Here is a 16,831-nt window from a genome sequence, read left to right on the forward strand (position 1 = left end):
ACATTTCATTATAAAAATCCCACTTTGTGATAGATTTTGACATAATATTCAGAGAATAATATCATGTCACCCTTCTCTCTTTCTTTTTCTCTTTTCATTCTTGGTTGTGAGTTATTTGGAGGGGGGGGGGCAAGAACCCTCCATCTATGCCACTGGCAGAGTCAGTTCAGGTAACTGATCACTCTTAATTTAATACTAAATAATCAGCCAATATAGGCCAGTTTATTGCTTTCAGTTGGCTTGTCTTTACAAACATTCCCCCCCTGTCCATTGTTCCTGCAAATTGGTATGCCGATTCAATAGCTAGCAGCACATGGAAGCGCTTGTTATCAAAATAACATTACTTTGGGTGTAAGTTAAGTTACCTTAGTTTTTTTTTACATCTGAGAAATTTGTCACTATCCCATGTACAGAGATGTATTCAGTGAGCGGTTCAACGAGATCTACTTCTTGCCAGACATTCCTGAGCTTCAAGAGGTCAACACACTTTTGAAGGAGCAGAGGGAGGATCCCTCAAGCCAGCCTGACCTTCGAACCTTGCTGAAGAGGTCACTGAAAGGGGTCAGTCATGAGAGTGTGGATGTTAGAATCCATGCTCTATCCAACCTCAGGGATCTTCTCCAAGCAAATCAGGTAGTTACTTCCAAATGCGCACATTTGTGAGTTTTATTCATATATTAGGAATATGTTCATTTCCACGATGCATAGATCTACTCCAACTAAATCGGATAGTCATTCCTACATGCATCACTTTAACACTTCAAATATGCACACAAAAAGTGTGTTCATTTTCACCAGACAGTGATCGTCTTAAGCCAATAAGGTGGTATTCCCACAAAGTTGTATGTATGTTGTAATTTTGTATTATACTAAAGCAAAAGTATTGCTATGGTGTGATTGTGCATACATGTAGATGTTGTAACTGAGTCTTAGATATCCAAAACCTTTGAAGCCTTTGACACATACCAAGACGTCAAGACCCAGAGACTAAGAGCATGACAAGGTGTTTTTGACCTGAGATTGAAACTGAGATACTAGTATTGTTGTCTTGTGACGAGTCAGTGATGTATGGTTGGCTTAATTTGTGGGATGAGTATAAGGTTGATCTAATATTCCAGCTCTTTATTTCATCTCAAAAAGATATATGCAGTTTTTAATTACAAGCTGTAATTTTAGGATTTACATTATATGTAATAGAAATTGTTGTATTGATGTGATCTTTCATTTAAGGACTTTAGATTCTAGTGACTATCGAAATTGATAACCTATATTTATTTGTCTTTTCAGAGTTGTCTTCATGAATATGTTGTGGGCAGTGAGACAGTTGCACCAGTCATCAATGAGCTTGTATCAGTTGTAAGTTCTGATTAAAGAAATACTTATCCTATATTTTTGATAAACATTTGATTAGCACATTGCTTTCTAGGGTTTTTCAGTGAAAAATAAATGTGAATGCTCTTGCCTAATATTTGCTACTTGCTTTTAAAAGAAAACTTACTGTACATTGCACAATTTCACAGAATTTGATGCTGCAGTTTTTTCAGGGAAATTATCTTTGATGATCGATAGATTGATTTTTCATTGTTTTGTGGTTTACTTCATTTGACTGCAAATTAAGGGTGAAGGCTCTTAAAGAGTCAAAAGACTGATATCCTATGGTTCCCTCATCTTGACTCTTTAACACAAAGGTTTGCGACAAATTGCAAATATGAAAGAACCGCACTGATTGGTTCTTGGTCAGTATTTTGAGCAGAGCATGTATGCAACAATGACCTTGATTGGTCAATGGTATTTAGCGATTGATTTCAAACCTTCGTGTTACAGAGCCCTGGACATTGTAAAGCATGTCAACTTGATGACCTTCAACTTTGATCCAAACCCAGTTCTTTGATTGCTGAACCATTCATAACATTTGTATAAGCTTGACAATGTAAAATCACTGAATATCCAAGAGAACCTGATGTTGGCATTCCTCTCTCAATCCTCCAGCTTCTATCAGGGTGTCATGACTCTGATCACACAGCTCAGAACCTATTTGGTGAATGTCTTGGTGTCCTAGGAGCTATTGACCCAGGAAGGTTGGATCTCAACACCACATCAAGGAAAGCAGACATGTCCAAGTTTCATGTAAGTGCTTGAAAGCATTGTCACAATTAGCAAGTAGAAGAAGCTATCATTAGGACAATTGGGTGAAAAGAGAAATGAAATGAATATTTTAAGAAAATGGAGAATTCTGTTCTTTTGAAATGACATTGTTTTATCAGCAGAAATAAGGTACAATACCTTGAGGTAAAAGGGGTAAGAAGGAATAGAAAGAAGAAAAAGAATTGATTGACATTTAAGAAAGAGATAACTCTAAACTCAGAAGTTAGCAATGGTGTAGTAGCAGAAAGGAAAGTTGAAGTAGCAACTGAATAGACCATTGCAACAAACTAATGGAATAATATACGAGAGAATAACATTGATTTTGAAAAGCAAATGAAATAGTTGAAGTTAGGACTTTCTGTTAATTTCATAAATGGTGATGTAATCTTATGATTTTTTGCAAGATGGTGAATCTTTTCTCATCATTTTTTGCTCAATTATACTTGTAGATGCTGTTATGTTATGTCGGGTTAGGTTGGGAAGCAATTCTCTTTGCTTTGTTCGATGAACCATGAACCCCTCCCTATCTCTCTCTCTCTCCTTGTTTCCCCTCTCTGCCACTTTCGTCATCTCTGGTCTCTCTCCTCATACTATGCATCTTGCTAATCCTCCCTGCTGCTTTCTTGATGTTTCTCTCGCTTACTCCATTTTCTCCTTTACTTTATACCCCTTTCACTCTTTTATCATCCATGATATACAGGCCAGTGTTGAAGATGTTCATTTTGCCTTTGACCTGATCAATGACCTTGTGAGAGCATTCCTAGCAGCTGCTGACCCCAGGTCACAGGATTGTTCTGCGTATGCCATCCAGGAAATGCTCCAGATATTTGAGTGTAGAAATGTCAGCAAAGATGGGTTAGTTGTCAATGTTGTCTTTCCACATGTATGTACATGTAGCTATATCCTGTCAGTCTATCTACCCAACATATGAAGAAGAGTGGTGCTAAAGTCTTTATTGTGAAAATAGTCTGGTGTTTATCATGAAGTGATATTATTGTTTGTAAAGAATGTTGAGTTGCTTTTGAGGTGTGTTTTGTGGCTGCCTTTTTAAAATTTTTATGGAAGTTTTCTCTATATATATATGTAAGGCCGTACAAATCATTTCCATTTTTACTAAATCCCATTGGTCCCCCCTGCACCTTTCTTCAGATGATTACACCATGTTTAACCCGTTCGCGACGGCATAGTAGAATAGGTTCTACCACCCCAAACGAGATTAATCAGCCGGCCATGTCAAGTTCGAACAGCTCCATTGTTCCGTGCGTGCGAGCTGGATCGTTGATTACAAAAGCGTGTGTGCGATCCACGATGAGTGAATTGATCGATCGATAGTTTTCGCGCATGCGTAGTTCATTTCCTGTTTTGGCTGCACGGAGTCCAGAGCTCACCTGTCGCTCCAGTGCTATAATTATGTCCGTACAGAGTGACTTCTTTGAGAATGTATTGTTGGTGATGTGGGTTTTGAAGTTCTTCTTGGACTTCTTCTTTTTCGATATTACTATTATCATAATATTCTCATAATGTTACTATTATCATAATATTCTCCCTTCCTTTCTTCTTCCTTTTCTTCTTTTTCGATCTTCTTATTATTATCAAAATTATTATTCTCATTTCTTTTCTTCTCATATTCTTCTTTTTCGATATTCTTCTTATCTTATCATCCTCATTTCCTTTCTTCTTTTGTTCGATCTCTGTCTCATCTTTTTGTTCTTATACTTCCTATTTATAGACCCCCCCCCCCCCTCTCCCTTGATATAGTCTTGCTTTGTTTCCTCTTGCAAATGAAATCCTCCTTGTTTTTTTCTTCCTTTTTTATAATGCTCCCTTTTCATTTTCTCCTCCTTCTTCACTGATAATTGTGTAATCCTACACCTCCTCCATCTCCTAAGTTTTCTCTTTCTATTTCCCTTCTATTTATTCTTGTTATGAATTTGCTTGTGCTTCTTTTTTCGCCTTTTTTCTTCGTCATCTTATCTTCTCTTTATACCTATTCTCATTCTTTTATACGTCGTCGAGAAATGTTAAACAAAAACCTCCAAATTATTTCCTTAATTCAAAATCCAACGGAGACGTTGCCATGTATTTGTGTAAAAAAATGAATATTATGTATCAAATGATTCTAGTAATTAAAATTGTATTAAAAACAAGACATTCTGCCTTTCATTATCCAAGAATATACAATAAGTCCCTGCAAACCGTTTTATTTATTGTGAACTTACTCAATTCTCAGTTTATTTCACTAGTTTAGAACGTGTGTGGTTATTTTTCTTGACATTTATGTGCAAAGGATTTAATGGTCAACAAATGATTAGTAATTCATGGAAAATGCAAGAAAAAATAACTTAAGCATATGTTGGACAATTTAAAATGGAAAAACATGAGTGTGACCAGAAAGACATTTTCGGTTTTGCTGGTAATCTAGTTGTCAGAGATCGGCGGTGAACCAAGGAATATTTGGTGGAGGGGACTACAAATGCGCTACTTTTTCTTTACTTTTTTCTGACAAGCAAAATAACTGAATGGACGTATATGGAATCACAATATGCTTTATGCCGTTTTTCTCGCACCCTTCTAACAAGCAATTAACAAAAATTAAACGAGCCGCATGATGATAATGATTAATAATTCATATAATATCCACTAAACATTGTGATCAAGGCGCTCTACTTATTTATTACCCGGCATACATCATTTGTTCCGTGAAAAGCATTATAGGCCTGTTTGCAGACATAAACATAAATATTTTATTTTAATATATTCTGCTTTTCATTCCCTCTATCTTCTCGAATAATATATCCATGGAATGCATATTTACTCCATGCTCTGGATTCCTATCGCATCACATTTTTTTTATATGCAGGTCAAACCAAACCACGATAACATACTCAGTCAGAATAAAATCAATTGGGGAAACCTTAGATTTTTTTTCGAAAATTCATATGAGATTACTGATATGGATAAAACATGCTTCATATACTTTGCACATCGTAAATAACACATATTAGTCTTCATTAGCATGATTATGCCTATGTCACGGCGTTTATCACTCTTTGGTGTTAAACCAAACTGACTTTGACTGTGAATTCATCCGTACATCCTTCCCTTTCAAGTCACTTTTTTACATTGTTAGTAAGTGGCAACTTTATTGACCTTCGCTGGATGCCCTTTTGTGATTTTCAAAGGAAAGGGGGCCATGCCTCCATCAATTACCACATCCGTATCGTTAGAACAAAATAGAGTGTACGTACGATCCGAGGTATTCTCAATAGCCAGCTGTATACACTTTTTGTTTAGGATTATAGAAATCGATATCAACTTAAAGTCGTGTACTCTCTTCTAGTTTGATCTAGCTTGATCAGTTCATGAAGTTGAATATTATGACAGCCATTTTCAAGAGGCAAAATAATGCACCTAAATGAAAGAAGAAAACAAAAATCGATGTGTTATAAACTGAAACCATGATTTTTCTTCTTCCTATATTTTATCAACGGCGCCATTTTTTTTAAAAAGAAGTGCACACCTAGTTAGCAGTAATGCATATAGCATTTTCATTTATTTGAAAGCAGGATAAAAGAGCATTGTAGATTAAATGCCTTGCTCACGGGCATAGGTGCCGCGGCCGGGATCGAACCCCGGACTTTTTGAAACCTCACAAGCAATCTTATAAAGTATCGATCGTTTTCGATCTATCGTTGATCATATCAGCGCACGCACGCAGCTCTGCGTGCGTTTTTGGTTGCATTTCGCTGCTCCCATTGTTTTCCCTCACTTTTATTGATTACGGTATATACGTGGTTCTGCGAAACTGAAAATCGTTGAAATCAAGCTTCCATCGCGGCAATGCCCACTGTACGCCAATATTGGACTCTCTTCGAAGCATAACTCGTTTTATAATGCTTTATAAACTATAGAAACAAAAGGTAAAAACGTATGACTTTCTGGAATGTGTAGTTTAATTAATGGACATTGTAATTATAACACAGAAAAGGCAGAAACATAGTATGAAATTGTATTTTTAAAGCCTGCAAATGGATGCCAGTAATAGCCTTTGGGGAACCGACTATATACGGCTCCCGTACATGAATAAGTTTTAGGGAACCGTATATATCCGGCTCCCGTTGGCAACGGGTTAATCATTTGTCAAGCTGTTCAGAAGAAAATCTGTAACAATTTGTCCTTGAAGTGATAGACCTATTAAATGTAATTTTACACTTTTATGACTATTTAGCAAACAGTATCAAGAACAAACTGTATCGCAGGTTAAATGTATCTTGCGTTTTAGACCTGGCAGGCAACTGTGGCAGCGCTTCCCCGAGCACATCCAGGAAATCTTATCCCCTCTCCAAACCACCAAGTACATTCCCTCAGCAGCTTCATCTATCAGCAAAGTGACTGTTCACCCCATATATCGCAGCAAGAAGGTCAAGACCTTCAAAGATTGGGTGTGCACTTGGACCAGTTACCTGGTCACCAAGGTTAGACTGGTTTATTTGTGTGTACATTGTATGTCACTGTAGGAGCCTTGGGTCTTTAGGAAAGTTCCATGAAAGATATATATCTGACCGCCCCCCCCATATGCTTGACATTTCCCAATGATTTGTCTTCATGCATCATATGAGGTGCAATGCTCTCAAATGATTATGGCTTGAGTGGTTCAGAAAGTGAAGTGATATTGTGGTTGGACATGCAAAAAGGTTGGTCATTTTGTGGCATTTAGAAACGGGTTTCTTGAAAAATGTCAAGGCATGCTTGTAATAAAATAATATAAGAAAATTAAATTATATCTTATTCTCAGTCTTAATTTGATATCAATTGGTGGTTGAGAAAATTATCACTCTTCCATATTATCCAACATATTGATTTAATTGAATTCCAAATACCAGACAAACTACCATATAAGTTAAATTATCAGATTCTTATCCATTCCAAAGGCTTTCATAGTTTTGCTTTGGTTTTTAATGTCAAAGACTCCCAGATTTTTGGAAATTTTATGCTTTATTGATGTTTTGCCTCACAATACAATAATAACAACATGAACATCATTAATACCAAGGTATCTTGTCTGTCCTTCCAGTTTGTTTTGCATCTTTTCTTTCATTGCCTAGGTTAAAGCCACCAAACCTGGTCGTATCTTCCGAGCGTGTAGCATGATCATTAAACATGACATCCACACAGCCATGTTTCTGCTTCCATACACACTACTCTATGCACTACTTGATGCCAATGATGACGATAAGCAAGAGGTTTGGAACTAAGATGTCTTCATAGCATTAGAGTATTTATTCCATCAACTAATGACAAGATCACTTGGTCTTGCTTGGCTTTTCATTATAAAAAAATCCTGCATTCAACAATTCTTGAATAAGAATTAGGTGTTAAGATTTCATTAAAAAGACTAAAATTACTGTATGGCTGTACTTCATTTTTTAAAGGACTTACTTGCAAGACCCCACCCCTGTTTCTTATCAATCTTTACTCTAATAATTATTTTGCCTTGTTTAACTGCAATGTCATGAATTCTATGACAAACATGCTCTTGATTAATAAAAATGCAGAATTTCAGTAGCTGATAACCTAGAGTTAAAACTTACAATCATAAGAAGTTTAATCAATGAGGGTCCAACATAATCATTTATTGATTGAATTATAGATTCAGAATGAGCTTCTAGCTGTACTGACCCATGCAGAGAGAGTAGAGGATCAGAGACCTAGTGAAGATCGTCACATGAGCGCTCAGACGGTCTTCTCTGTTCTTGATCACCTGACTAACTGGAAGAGACAACGTATGCAGATCCTTCAGGCTGCTAAGAGTAGGCGAGGGGCAAGCAACTCTAGTGAGTTTTAAAGAGTGGATTTTAGATTTGTTTGTTCTTTCTTTCGTTTTCTTCCTTCTCTCCATCTTGTTTTTCACCTCCAACTTTCTCTCTTTTCCTCCTCTGAGTTCTGCTTCTTTCCATTTTTATCTTCATTCTCACCATCACTCATTAGATTATGATTATGAAAAAAGATATTGCTGTTATTTCAAGTTCAGCTTAATTGGCTTTCTTTCTTCATGATACATTTAATTTCAAAATAATCATCATGATCTTTGATGTCGTATGTTGTGTGATATGCATCATTGTTAGTTATTCTGTATTCTGTTTGTAAGTTAGGTGGGTTCTTTTGTAAATTAGGTAAGGTTTAAATCAAAAAGTAAATGAAAACGAATTATTTCCTTTATTGTATTGCAGTTGTAAATGATATTTAGAACTGATTGTTGTGATGCTGAGTTTGACAATGCTTGTATATTGCAGGTGAAATAGCCTCTATTGAAAGATACCTTGAATGTGTGAAGGTGTTCCTACAGGAAATCCCACAGGACATCCTAGCGAGGGCATCCTTCAACTGCAGAGCCTATGCCAGATCTCTGATGCACTTTGAGAGTTACATCTTTTCAAACAATCAAGATGTTCAAAACCATTTGGGTTTTCTGCAGGTATGGCAATATCCCAAATTCCTTCTCTAGGTATCTATACTAATGCTGTGGTAATAAATGTAGAGCATTAGGAGCATCACACCTGAAAACACCTGTGACAAGAACTCATTGTCATTATTTGATTATTGTTGGTCTTTGTAAAAACTGTACTTAGCTATGGATGAACCTGTACTAGGGGTGTCTGTGATCAGACTCAAGATGATAACTTTCATTTATTCATAAACACTGTGATATAATGTTATTGGTCTTATATAGAAACTGTACATAGCTATGGATGGACTTAGTGGTGTATTAGGGGTAAATTGTCAATTCGTCCACTCATCATATGATCTACCTTCATTTAGTCTGATGCTATTCCGTCCATCAACATTTCATCTAACGACCATTTGGTCCAATAACCAATTGGTCCAATCATCACTTCGTCTAAGCACCAGTTTGTCTATGACCAATTCGTCTCAGCGACAGCCAGTTGGTCTAATATCTATTTTATTGTTAATTCATTCAGCCAATTATCACTTAGTCCAATTAGACCAAATGGTATATAGACTAAATGGCTATTGGACCAACTGGGTATTATCGCTGATGTGGTTTACGGTACACCATGTGGAGTATTATTGAAATACTGGATAGAAGAAGAAAAATAAATGGATAGGCGAGAAAGTGGAAATTTGAGAGTAGAGTAATCTTTCTTGAATTTAGTCCTGAAAAGGACTGTGAACCAGAAGAGATTGATGACTTGAAACAGCTTGAGTAGTAAGATGGATGAGGAGATGCTGGCTTGAGTTGGCGAGTAGAGATTGGTGGTTGGTGGTGATTTTTTACCTGATTGCTAAGAAAACAAGAATGCTTGTAAGCAAGCAACCAGAGGACCAACGGCTTAAGGTCCTCTCCGAAGGACCTGATACTGAAGATTAATGCCTTACCAAAGGGCACTAGCGCACCAAATGTGAATCGAACCCGGGTCACCGGAATACGAATCCCCCGCTCTACCGCGCAGAAGCAGTAGGAGAGACTTGACATTTTGGGCAGGTTGACTGTCCGTCTTCAGGAGTGTCTTTAAACTGTGAACTGGGTATTAGTCGGAATGGCAAATGAACGAAATGACAATTAGACCATGTGGATAGTTGACGAATTGATGGTAGACCAAATGAAAGTAGACGAGTTGCTTATTGGACGAATTGACATTGGACCAATTGAAAATAAACCGTATTAGGGACATCTGCAATCAGACTTAAGATAATTACATGTACTATCATGTATTCATAAACACTGTTACCCCATTGGTCTTTTTAGAAACTATACATAGCTATGGATGAACCTGATGGTGTATTAGGGGTGTCTGCAATCAGACTCCAAGAACCCAGCTTCAGAGAACAGATCCATGACCATGAAAGCACAGGTATGCACGAACATATTCTAATGAAATCTATTCATTTTGCCATTTTGTTTAACATAGGTTTGTAACAATTTTTGTGAGAGGTCATGGGTAAGTCTATAGAATGAAGTTTTTGCCTCCCCCCCTTTCGTATGGGGAAATGTGCAGAGGGCAAAAATTTCCCATTGCTCTGTTATTCTGGATATGTTGATTTGGATTTGATTAACAGTGTAATAACGCATCTATAAAGTGTTATAAGAGATATAAAGATCTGATAAGCGCCATGTGAAAATGCAGAACTATCAAAACACAGCGTATGTTCATTATTTTGAAGCCACTGCTCAAACAAAATTGACTTATCAATATTTATTAAAAATTTGTGCATTTGCCATGTACGTATCTCAATGAGGCATGTGCTTACTCTCATTCAGGTAACCTGCAGGATGCAGTGGCATGTTATGAGAGAGCTACACAGCTTGAGACTGGAGAGATGGGTCATCATAAAGGACTGGTCAGATGTCTCCTTGACCTTGGTCAGCTTAATACTGCATTGGTTCATGTTAATGGGGTGCTTTCACAAAGGTACAGTATGGGGGAAGGATAGTCAATGCCATGACATTTCTCTGTCACCAATGGCTCTTGTGGAAAATCTGCACATTATTAAGCCAAGTATGTACACCTGTTACTAATTGTTAGTCTAATCCTAGTCTTTTTCTTTAATCAGAACACCAAAACCTATCACAAACCCTAACTCTAAGATTAAGGAATGATTGATTATTGCAGGGGTCAATATCAGGTCACAGAGACAGTCAAAATTTGCAATTTGGAGACACTGTGGCCCGTATTCTGAAGTCAGGTTTAACTTAGACCACAGTCTAACTCTGTGCTGAAATAATGGAAGCCAACAATTCAAAAAATTATGTTTATATTGTATATTTCTAATGTGACTATTTTGTTTCCTTTTGCTTTCATAATGATGAAAAATGCTTCAGTTATCATTCTCAGACAATTATGAACAATTTTTAGGTGTCATGTGAGTTAATAAATTAATGTGTACTGTTAATGATTTGTGCCCCAATTGGCTCTCCATAGTTAAACCACAACACAGGGTTCAATTTAAACCCTAGTTCAGAATATGGGCCTATAAGACCAGATACCCCCCCCCCCCCCGCCCTCCCCTTTACAAACACTGAACCCTGTTTCTTAAACCATTATCAAATGTAAATTCAAGGACAAATTTGCTCATAGACAGTCAGAGCTATTTCTATTAGTGTTGAAGTTGCTTGTAACTTCCCATTGTTATCAGGATTTATGAAACATGGCCCATTCTGGACAATTGATTGTTCAGTTAAGCCCAACTGGACAGCCTTGGGCATATCATGTACAACAAAAGTTAAATTCAATAAATTGTAAATATAAGGCATACATGTATCTCTTTATGCCCCCCTTAGGTCAGACTGGTCAAGCCAACTGAATTCCTATCGCGTTGAGGCATGCTGGAAGCTAGCTAAATGGGATGATCTTGAATCCAATCTCAAACATGAAGGACACAACAGTGATTGGAACATCCTGCTGGGGAAGACATTACTGGCTGCTAGAGAAGGGGTGTGTGAGGAAGCAGTAGTTGAATTAGGATTTTTAAGATATGGGTTAATTGGGAAAAGATAGAGGGTAATTGGGAAGGCAAAAGAAAAATATAGGGCACAGACAAAATATTACTTGACTTTACACTAAACAAAATTATTGTTTGTATACTTATCCACATTGTAATGCTTGTGTGCTAAGAATCAAAACTTCTCTGTTAAACAAAATTTTAATCTAGGAGCTCGAGGGGGAGGGGTGGGGGTCGTGGAGGCAAGGTTCTTGGAGGGGGTAGCATTGTAATGTAATTGTAATGCTTGTGTGCTAAGAATGAAAACTTCTCTGTTAAACAAAATTTTAATCTAGTAGCGGGAGGGGTGGGGGTCGTGGAGGCAAGGTTCTTGGAGGGGGTAGCATTGTCGACGTCCCTCCTAGATCCCACCATTGGTAGCAAAATGAGGAAGTTAACATGAAGACAGTATAAATGAAGTGTTATAACTTTGGTCAAGCCAAGTTAACCAAGGTTCAAAGTATTTTCATCTACTGTGCCACAACTTGAAACTGGGAATTTTGTCAATATTCATCCAATTTCAATGATATTTAATCTCTATTTTTTTTCTCTCTTGATTGATGCTCCTTCATATTTGGTAGACTTAGCTTTTATTCTGAAATTCATTCTGAAATTTATTTTGAAATTCATTTGTTTGTTCGGGGGGGGGGGGCACCCAGTTCCAGTAGGCATCAAATTTTAATGAAATTTCTTCTCATTCTTCTTGGTTGATTTGTCTCTATCGATTCATGTTCCATCGTATTTGGTAGACATGACCTTTAATAAGCCTTTCTATAGCATATTTGTTATGATAAGTGTGGTGTATACTTTTATTGATCACCCAGAATCAAGAAGAGTTCCGAACTCAGTTACAGCTGGCTAGAAGTGCTCAGATGGGGCCACTATCAGCTGCAAGCATGGAGAAAGGCTCATATCAAAGAGCATATGAATATATAGCAAGGTAGGATACACTCCCAAAGAAACGAAAATTATTGAAAATCTGCTCTCGGCCAGTTGAAATGCACAATTTTAGTAGTTTTTTTTGCACTTGTGTCTCGTGATGGAAATGATATAGTGTGCATACCAAGTGCATTTTCTCTACAACTGTTCAATAAAATTTGGCAGATTAATTTTGATGGAACAGAATGTTTAATATGTCTAATGAACTAGACATGAACTGTTTGAATACTTTACATTTTAAATTGTGATGCTTCGAAAACTGTCATATCTGTTGCATGGACGTACCCTACTCTACATCTTCCTTGTTTAATATTTTACATGTACAACTTCTGTTTTGGTTTATGTTGCAGACTGCACATGCTCTGTGACCTGGATCTAGGGGTCACCAATCTCCTTGGATTCTCTGCTGGGGGTGATTGTAAGAGCCAATCACAAGCTGAGCTGATGGAGTGGTGGGATGCCAGGCAAACTATGGCCCAATCATCATTCAGAACACAAGAACCAATGCTATGTCTACGAAGGAGTATACTAGGACTTAACAAGTAAGACACACTTAGACAATTCATCAGTTAATTATTTTAAAGAATAAATGCATAAATAACAGATTAAAAATCAGCTGATATGATGTGAAGTTTATTAGACCCACTGTAATGTGTCAATTATTTTTTTTGTTAAATGATGATCCTGGCTATTAGAGACCTATATGTATTTCTAGTAATTCAAAGCTACTGTATTTGATTTTTTTCAATCGAAACAGTTTAATGATATCCTTTTATTAATTTCCATCATTTCATGAGTTAGGATTTAGATATGGTCATTTTTATTTACATTCATTGAGAATTGTTTGTTGGTTTGTTCCAGCCCTCCGAACACAGAGAGAGCAGAGCTGGATAAAGACATCGGTTACTGCTGGCTGAAGAGTGCTAAAGTTGCAAGAAAGTGAGTAGTTAATTTGTTTTTACCTTCTGTGTACTGTTGATGTTAACAAACTTTGTCTTTTTTAACAGCATGCAGTAATATACACAATAAAGTACATTGAATCATTTTTTTGTTTCAGGTTTTCATAATGAGAGTCAGTCACAGGATGCATAAAGGATACGAAATTCAGAGTTTGTTCCTTTATTCAAAATAAATTTATTCATGTCGTCTTTCCTTCATTATTCTTTTATTTGTTCAATCAATCAACCTGCCAACCATTTATTCATTCGTTTGTTAACTAATCTGATGATTGTTTGATTGATTAATTCTTTCATTTATTGATTTTAATGTAAAGGGCGGGTCATCTCCAGGGTGCCTATAGTTCTCTCCTAAATGCCGGACTCTACTCCTTGCCAGAACTGTGCATCGAGAAAGCAAAGTGGCTTTGGGGGAAGGTAATATCTCAGAGTTGTTGCTCACATACATATTTAAAATAAAAAGTATATGGATAGTCAAGAGTGATTGTTATATGTCAACATATACATCTACCAATAATAAATCACCCACACAATCATATAAGAATGCTGTTTTGATCCATTTACTTTGGTATTGCAATTTTTATTCACTTTCTTAGTGAGTCTTTCACTTCCAAAACATTTATTTGGAAACAATTGTGTATTGATAGCAAAGTTCCAATCCTCTTGTTTTATACAGCAATCTTACATATGTAAGACTTTAAGTCATAGTAGTATTAGATAATCTGGGAATTAGACCAAATGGTATTTGGCCAAGTAGCTGTAAAGTTTTGTTGTTTTGAAACAGATCTTGTCAGAAGCTAATAATTTGCTTGCACTAAATTTTGTGAAGAGCCATGAAAAATATGCACAATAAGGGTTTAGCATTGACAAAACTTCTTTGCCTTGATTTGGGCACATTATGAGACAGAAAGTGATGTAATTATGCCATGTAAAGCAATGGATGGAATATACATATCAATACAAAAGGTCTGCCATTTACAAAACTAGATTCAATTCTTGGTGCAGAACCACACCTGGTGAGTGTTTCATAAAGCTGTTTCTAAGTTAAGAGCGACTTTTAGAACGAACAACGATTCTTGTGGTAAATAGTATACATCGAAATGTTCATTGGTGTTGGTTTAGCACGTAAGAAAGGTTCACCAGTCGTTCCTAAAGTTGCTCTTAACTTGGCCCCCTGTTCCTTAGTTAACATGTGAATGATGTGAAAATTTTCCATGAGAGCTGATCAGTGTCTATGTAATGTCTCTTTTCTGTACAGGGTGACTGCCATCAAGCTTTGATTGACCTGCAGAAGGGCGTGGCCAAGCACTTCTCCCATGGCAACCATCTACACAATGACAAATCACCAGAGGCAAAGGCACAGAGGCTAGCCCATTCAAAGGTTAAATGTTAGATTTTTTGTTGTTTAGTGTATAAGTTTAATATTAAAAAAAAAATTGGCAAATTTCTAAACAATCACAAAAATTTGTTTATTGCCGTTTTGTGAGAAATGATTTCCTTTCATTGAAGTGATAATCTCTTTTCCCCTTTTTTTCAGAAATATCCAAGAAATGTACTTTTTTTCTGTGCCTCATGTGTGAAACCATTGATCCTCCCCTTCATAGATGTTTTAAAAGTTATGATATGATTTGCATAAATGTGGTTGCTTTGCTCCACTTTAACAATCTATTTGAAGGCTTTGCTGCTGGTTGGTCGCTTCATGGAGGACACAGCCAAGTTTCAGAGTAACTCTGTAATGAAGCAATACATGTCAGTGACCGAGGTCAACTCAGAATGGGAAGATGGTCACTTCTATCTGGCCAAGTACTATGACCGTCTGATGCTCAGCTTTGCAGATAGACCAGAGAAAGCAGGGTAAAAATTCAAAGCCTTTTAGTAATATGATTATTTAGGAGTGTTAAGATCGGAGATTAAACCGAGTTTATTGGGCTTATTAGAAGTGTGAAACTTAGAAGCACTTAAACTTTAATGTTTACTTTGAAATTAGCATTGAGAAAGGACATGTAAATTTATAATAATGATAACAGATAGGATTTTGTTTTAAATCAGAATTTCTCACATTTTTTATCTGTATTTATGAAATCAGACTTTTAGTTTTGTATTAATTTATTTGAAAAGTCTCCATCATCAGTCTTTGTCATAAATCTCATTATTCAAGTTCATCCAAGTTGTATACCATCATGGGCCTGTTCCATAAAGACTTTAAACATATTTTACTTTCTCATTATTTCATGTCAATGGAATCCATGATTATGATTTCCTGCTGAGGCCTCTTACCATGGTACAGGTAGTTACAATAATGATATTGGCCCTTTATTTCTCACTTGTATTGTCAGGGAGTTTGTTGTACATGTAGTGAAGAACTTTGGTCAATCTTTGATGTATGGTAATCAGTACATCTACCAGTCCATGCCACGCCTACTCACTCTCTGGTTAGATTATGGTGCTCATGTTTCTGACCTAGAGAAAGGCAACAAGGTCAACAAAGCTGCACAGGCCATGGCTAAACTTCATAAGGTCAGTAAAAATGAATTCATTGCTTATTGAAACCTGTAATTCCTATAGACACCCTCTACAGTCCCAATAAATTGTACTGTTACAAGGTTGAGTGTATTAGATATATGGCTGATAATTTATTCAGCCATGTTTTGTAACTCCATTCACCATGTGCTCGATATCTTATTCTTAGCTCAGCAGCTAAACTTGATAGCTCTGTTTCTCATTGATTTCTTTATAGATCATTGCTGAGCTCACAGATAGTCTAGCCCTGTATCAATTTCTGACATCATTTTCTCAACCCTATATTTCATTGGTTTCTTTGCAGATCATTGCTGAGTTCACAGATAGGCTAGCCCCATATCAGTTTCTGACATCCTTCTCTCAACTCATCTCTAGGATCTGTCATTCACACAAAGAAGTCTCCCTTCAGCTACAGGTAAAGCCATTATCTTATTTTATTAGAAACCTTGACAAAATTTGTGTCTTATGGCTTTTCTGCATGTAGGATTACACAACAGTTTTCTGAATCCCATCATCAATTTGTCTTCTAACAAGAATGTGGTATATTAGAATAAGATGATGTTAAGAAGTATTCCTGCATTAAGTCATAGTTGTAAGTGGATTAGACAGTGCCTTATACAAGTAGAGGTGTGGTGGATTAAAAGATGAACTTTCATACTCCAAGCCTGTTGCATAAAAGTTACTATTATGGTAACTTGCATGGAATCCCAGGGTAGCCACTTCAGTTCCGAAAACTGTTCTCCCAGCAGGCCCTGCTATTACTATTACCC

At 36.7% G+C, this 16,831-nt stretch overlaps 1 protein-coding gene across 1 annotated transcript in view; it reads left to right on the forward strand.

Annotated features, from left to right (window-relative positions):
• The window catches only part of LOC121416052 (serine/threonine-protein kinase ATR-like), a 59,525-nt gene that overhangs the window by 30,192 nt on the left and 12,502 nt on the right, over positions 1-16,831 (forward strand). The window contains exons 31-49 of the mRNA XM_041609493.1: positions 414-633; positions 1,288-1,356; positions 1,990-2,127; positions 2,846-3,000; positions 6,428-6,620; positions 7,251-7,388; positions 7,796-7,979; positions 8,439-8,620; positions 9,914-10,019; positions 10,427-10,577; positions 11,447-11,600; positions 12,471-12,586; positions 12,936-13,127; positions 13,447-13,524; positions 13,859-13,958; positions 14,800-14,922; positions 15,217-15,395; positions 15,878-16,058; positions 16,366-16,476. Coding sequence (XP_041465427.1) covers positions 414-633; positions 1,288-1,356; positions 1,990-2,127; positions 2,846-3,000; positions 6,428-6,620; positions 7,251-7,388; positions 7,796-7,979; positions 8,439-8,620; positions 9,914-10,019; positions 10,427-10,577; positions 11,447-11,600; positions 12,471-12,586; positions 12,936-13,127; positions 13,447-13,524; positions 13,859-13,958; positions 14,800-14,922; positions 15,217-15,395; positions 15,878-16,058; positions 16,366-16,476 — 2,770 coding nt within the window. The remainder of the gene's footprint in view (positions 1-413; positions 634-1,287; positions 1,357-1,989; positions 2,128-2,845; positions 3,001-6,427; positions 6,621-7,250; positions 7,389-7,795; positions 7,980-8,438; positions 8,621-9,913; positions 10,020-10,426; positions 10,578-11,446; positions 11,601-12,470; positions 12,587-12,935; positions 13,128-13,446; positions 13,525-13,858; positions 13,959-14,799; positions 14,923-15,216; positions 15,396-15,877; positions 16,059-16,365; positions 16,477-16,831) is intronic.

Source organism: Lytechinus variegatus, chromosome 5, assembly GCF_018143015.1.
Source record: "Lytechinus variegatus isolate NC3 chromosome 5, Lvar_3.0, whole genome shotgun sequence".
Lineage (NCBI taxonomy): Eukaryota > Metazoa > Echinodermata > Echinoidea > Temnopleuroida > Toxopneustidae > Lytechinus > Lytechinus variegatus.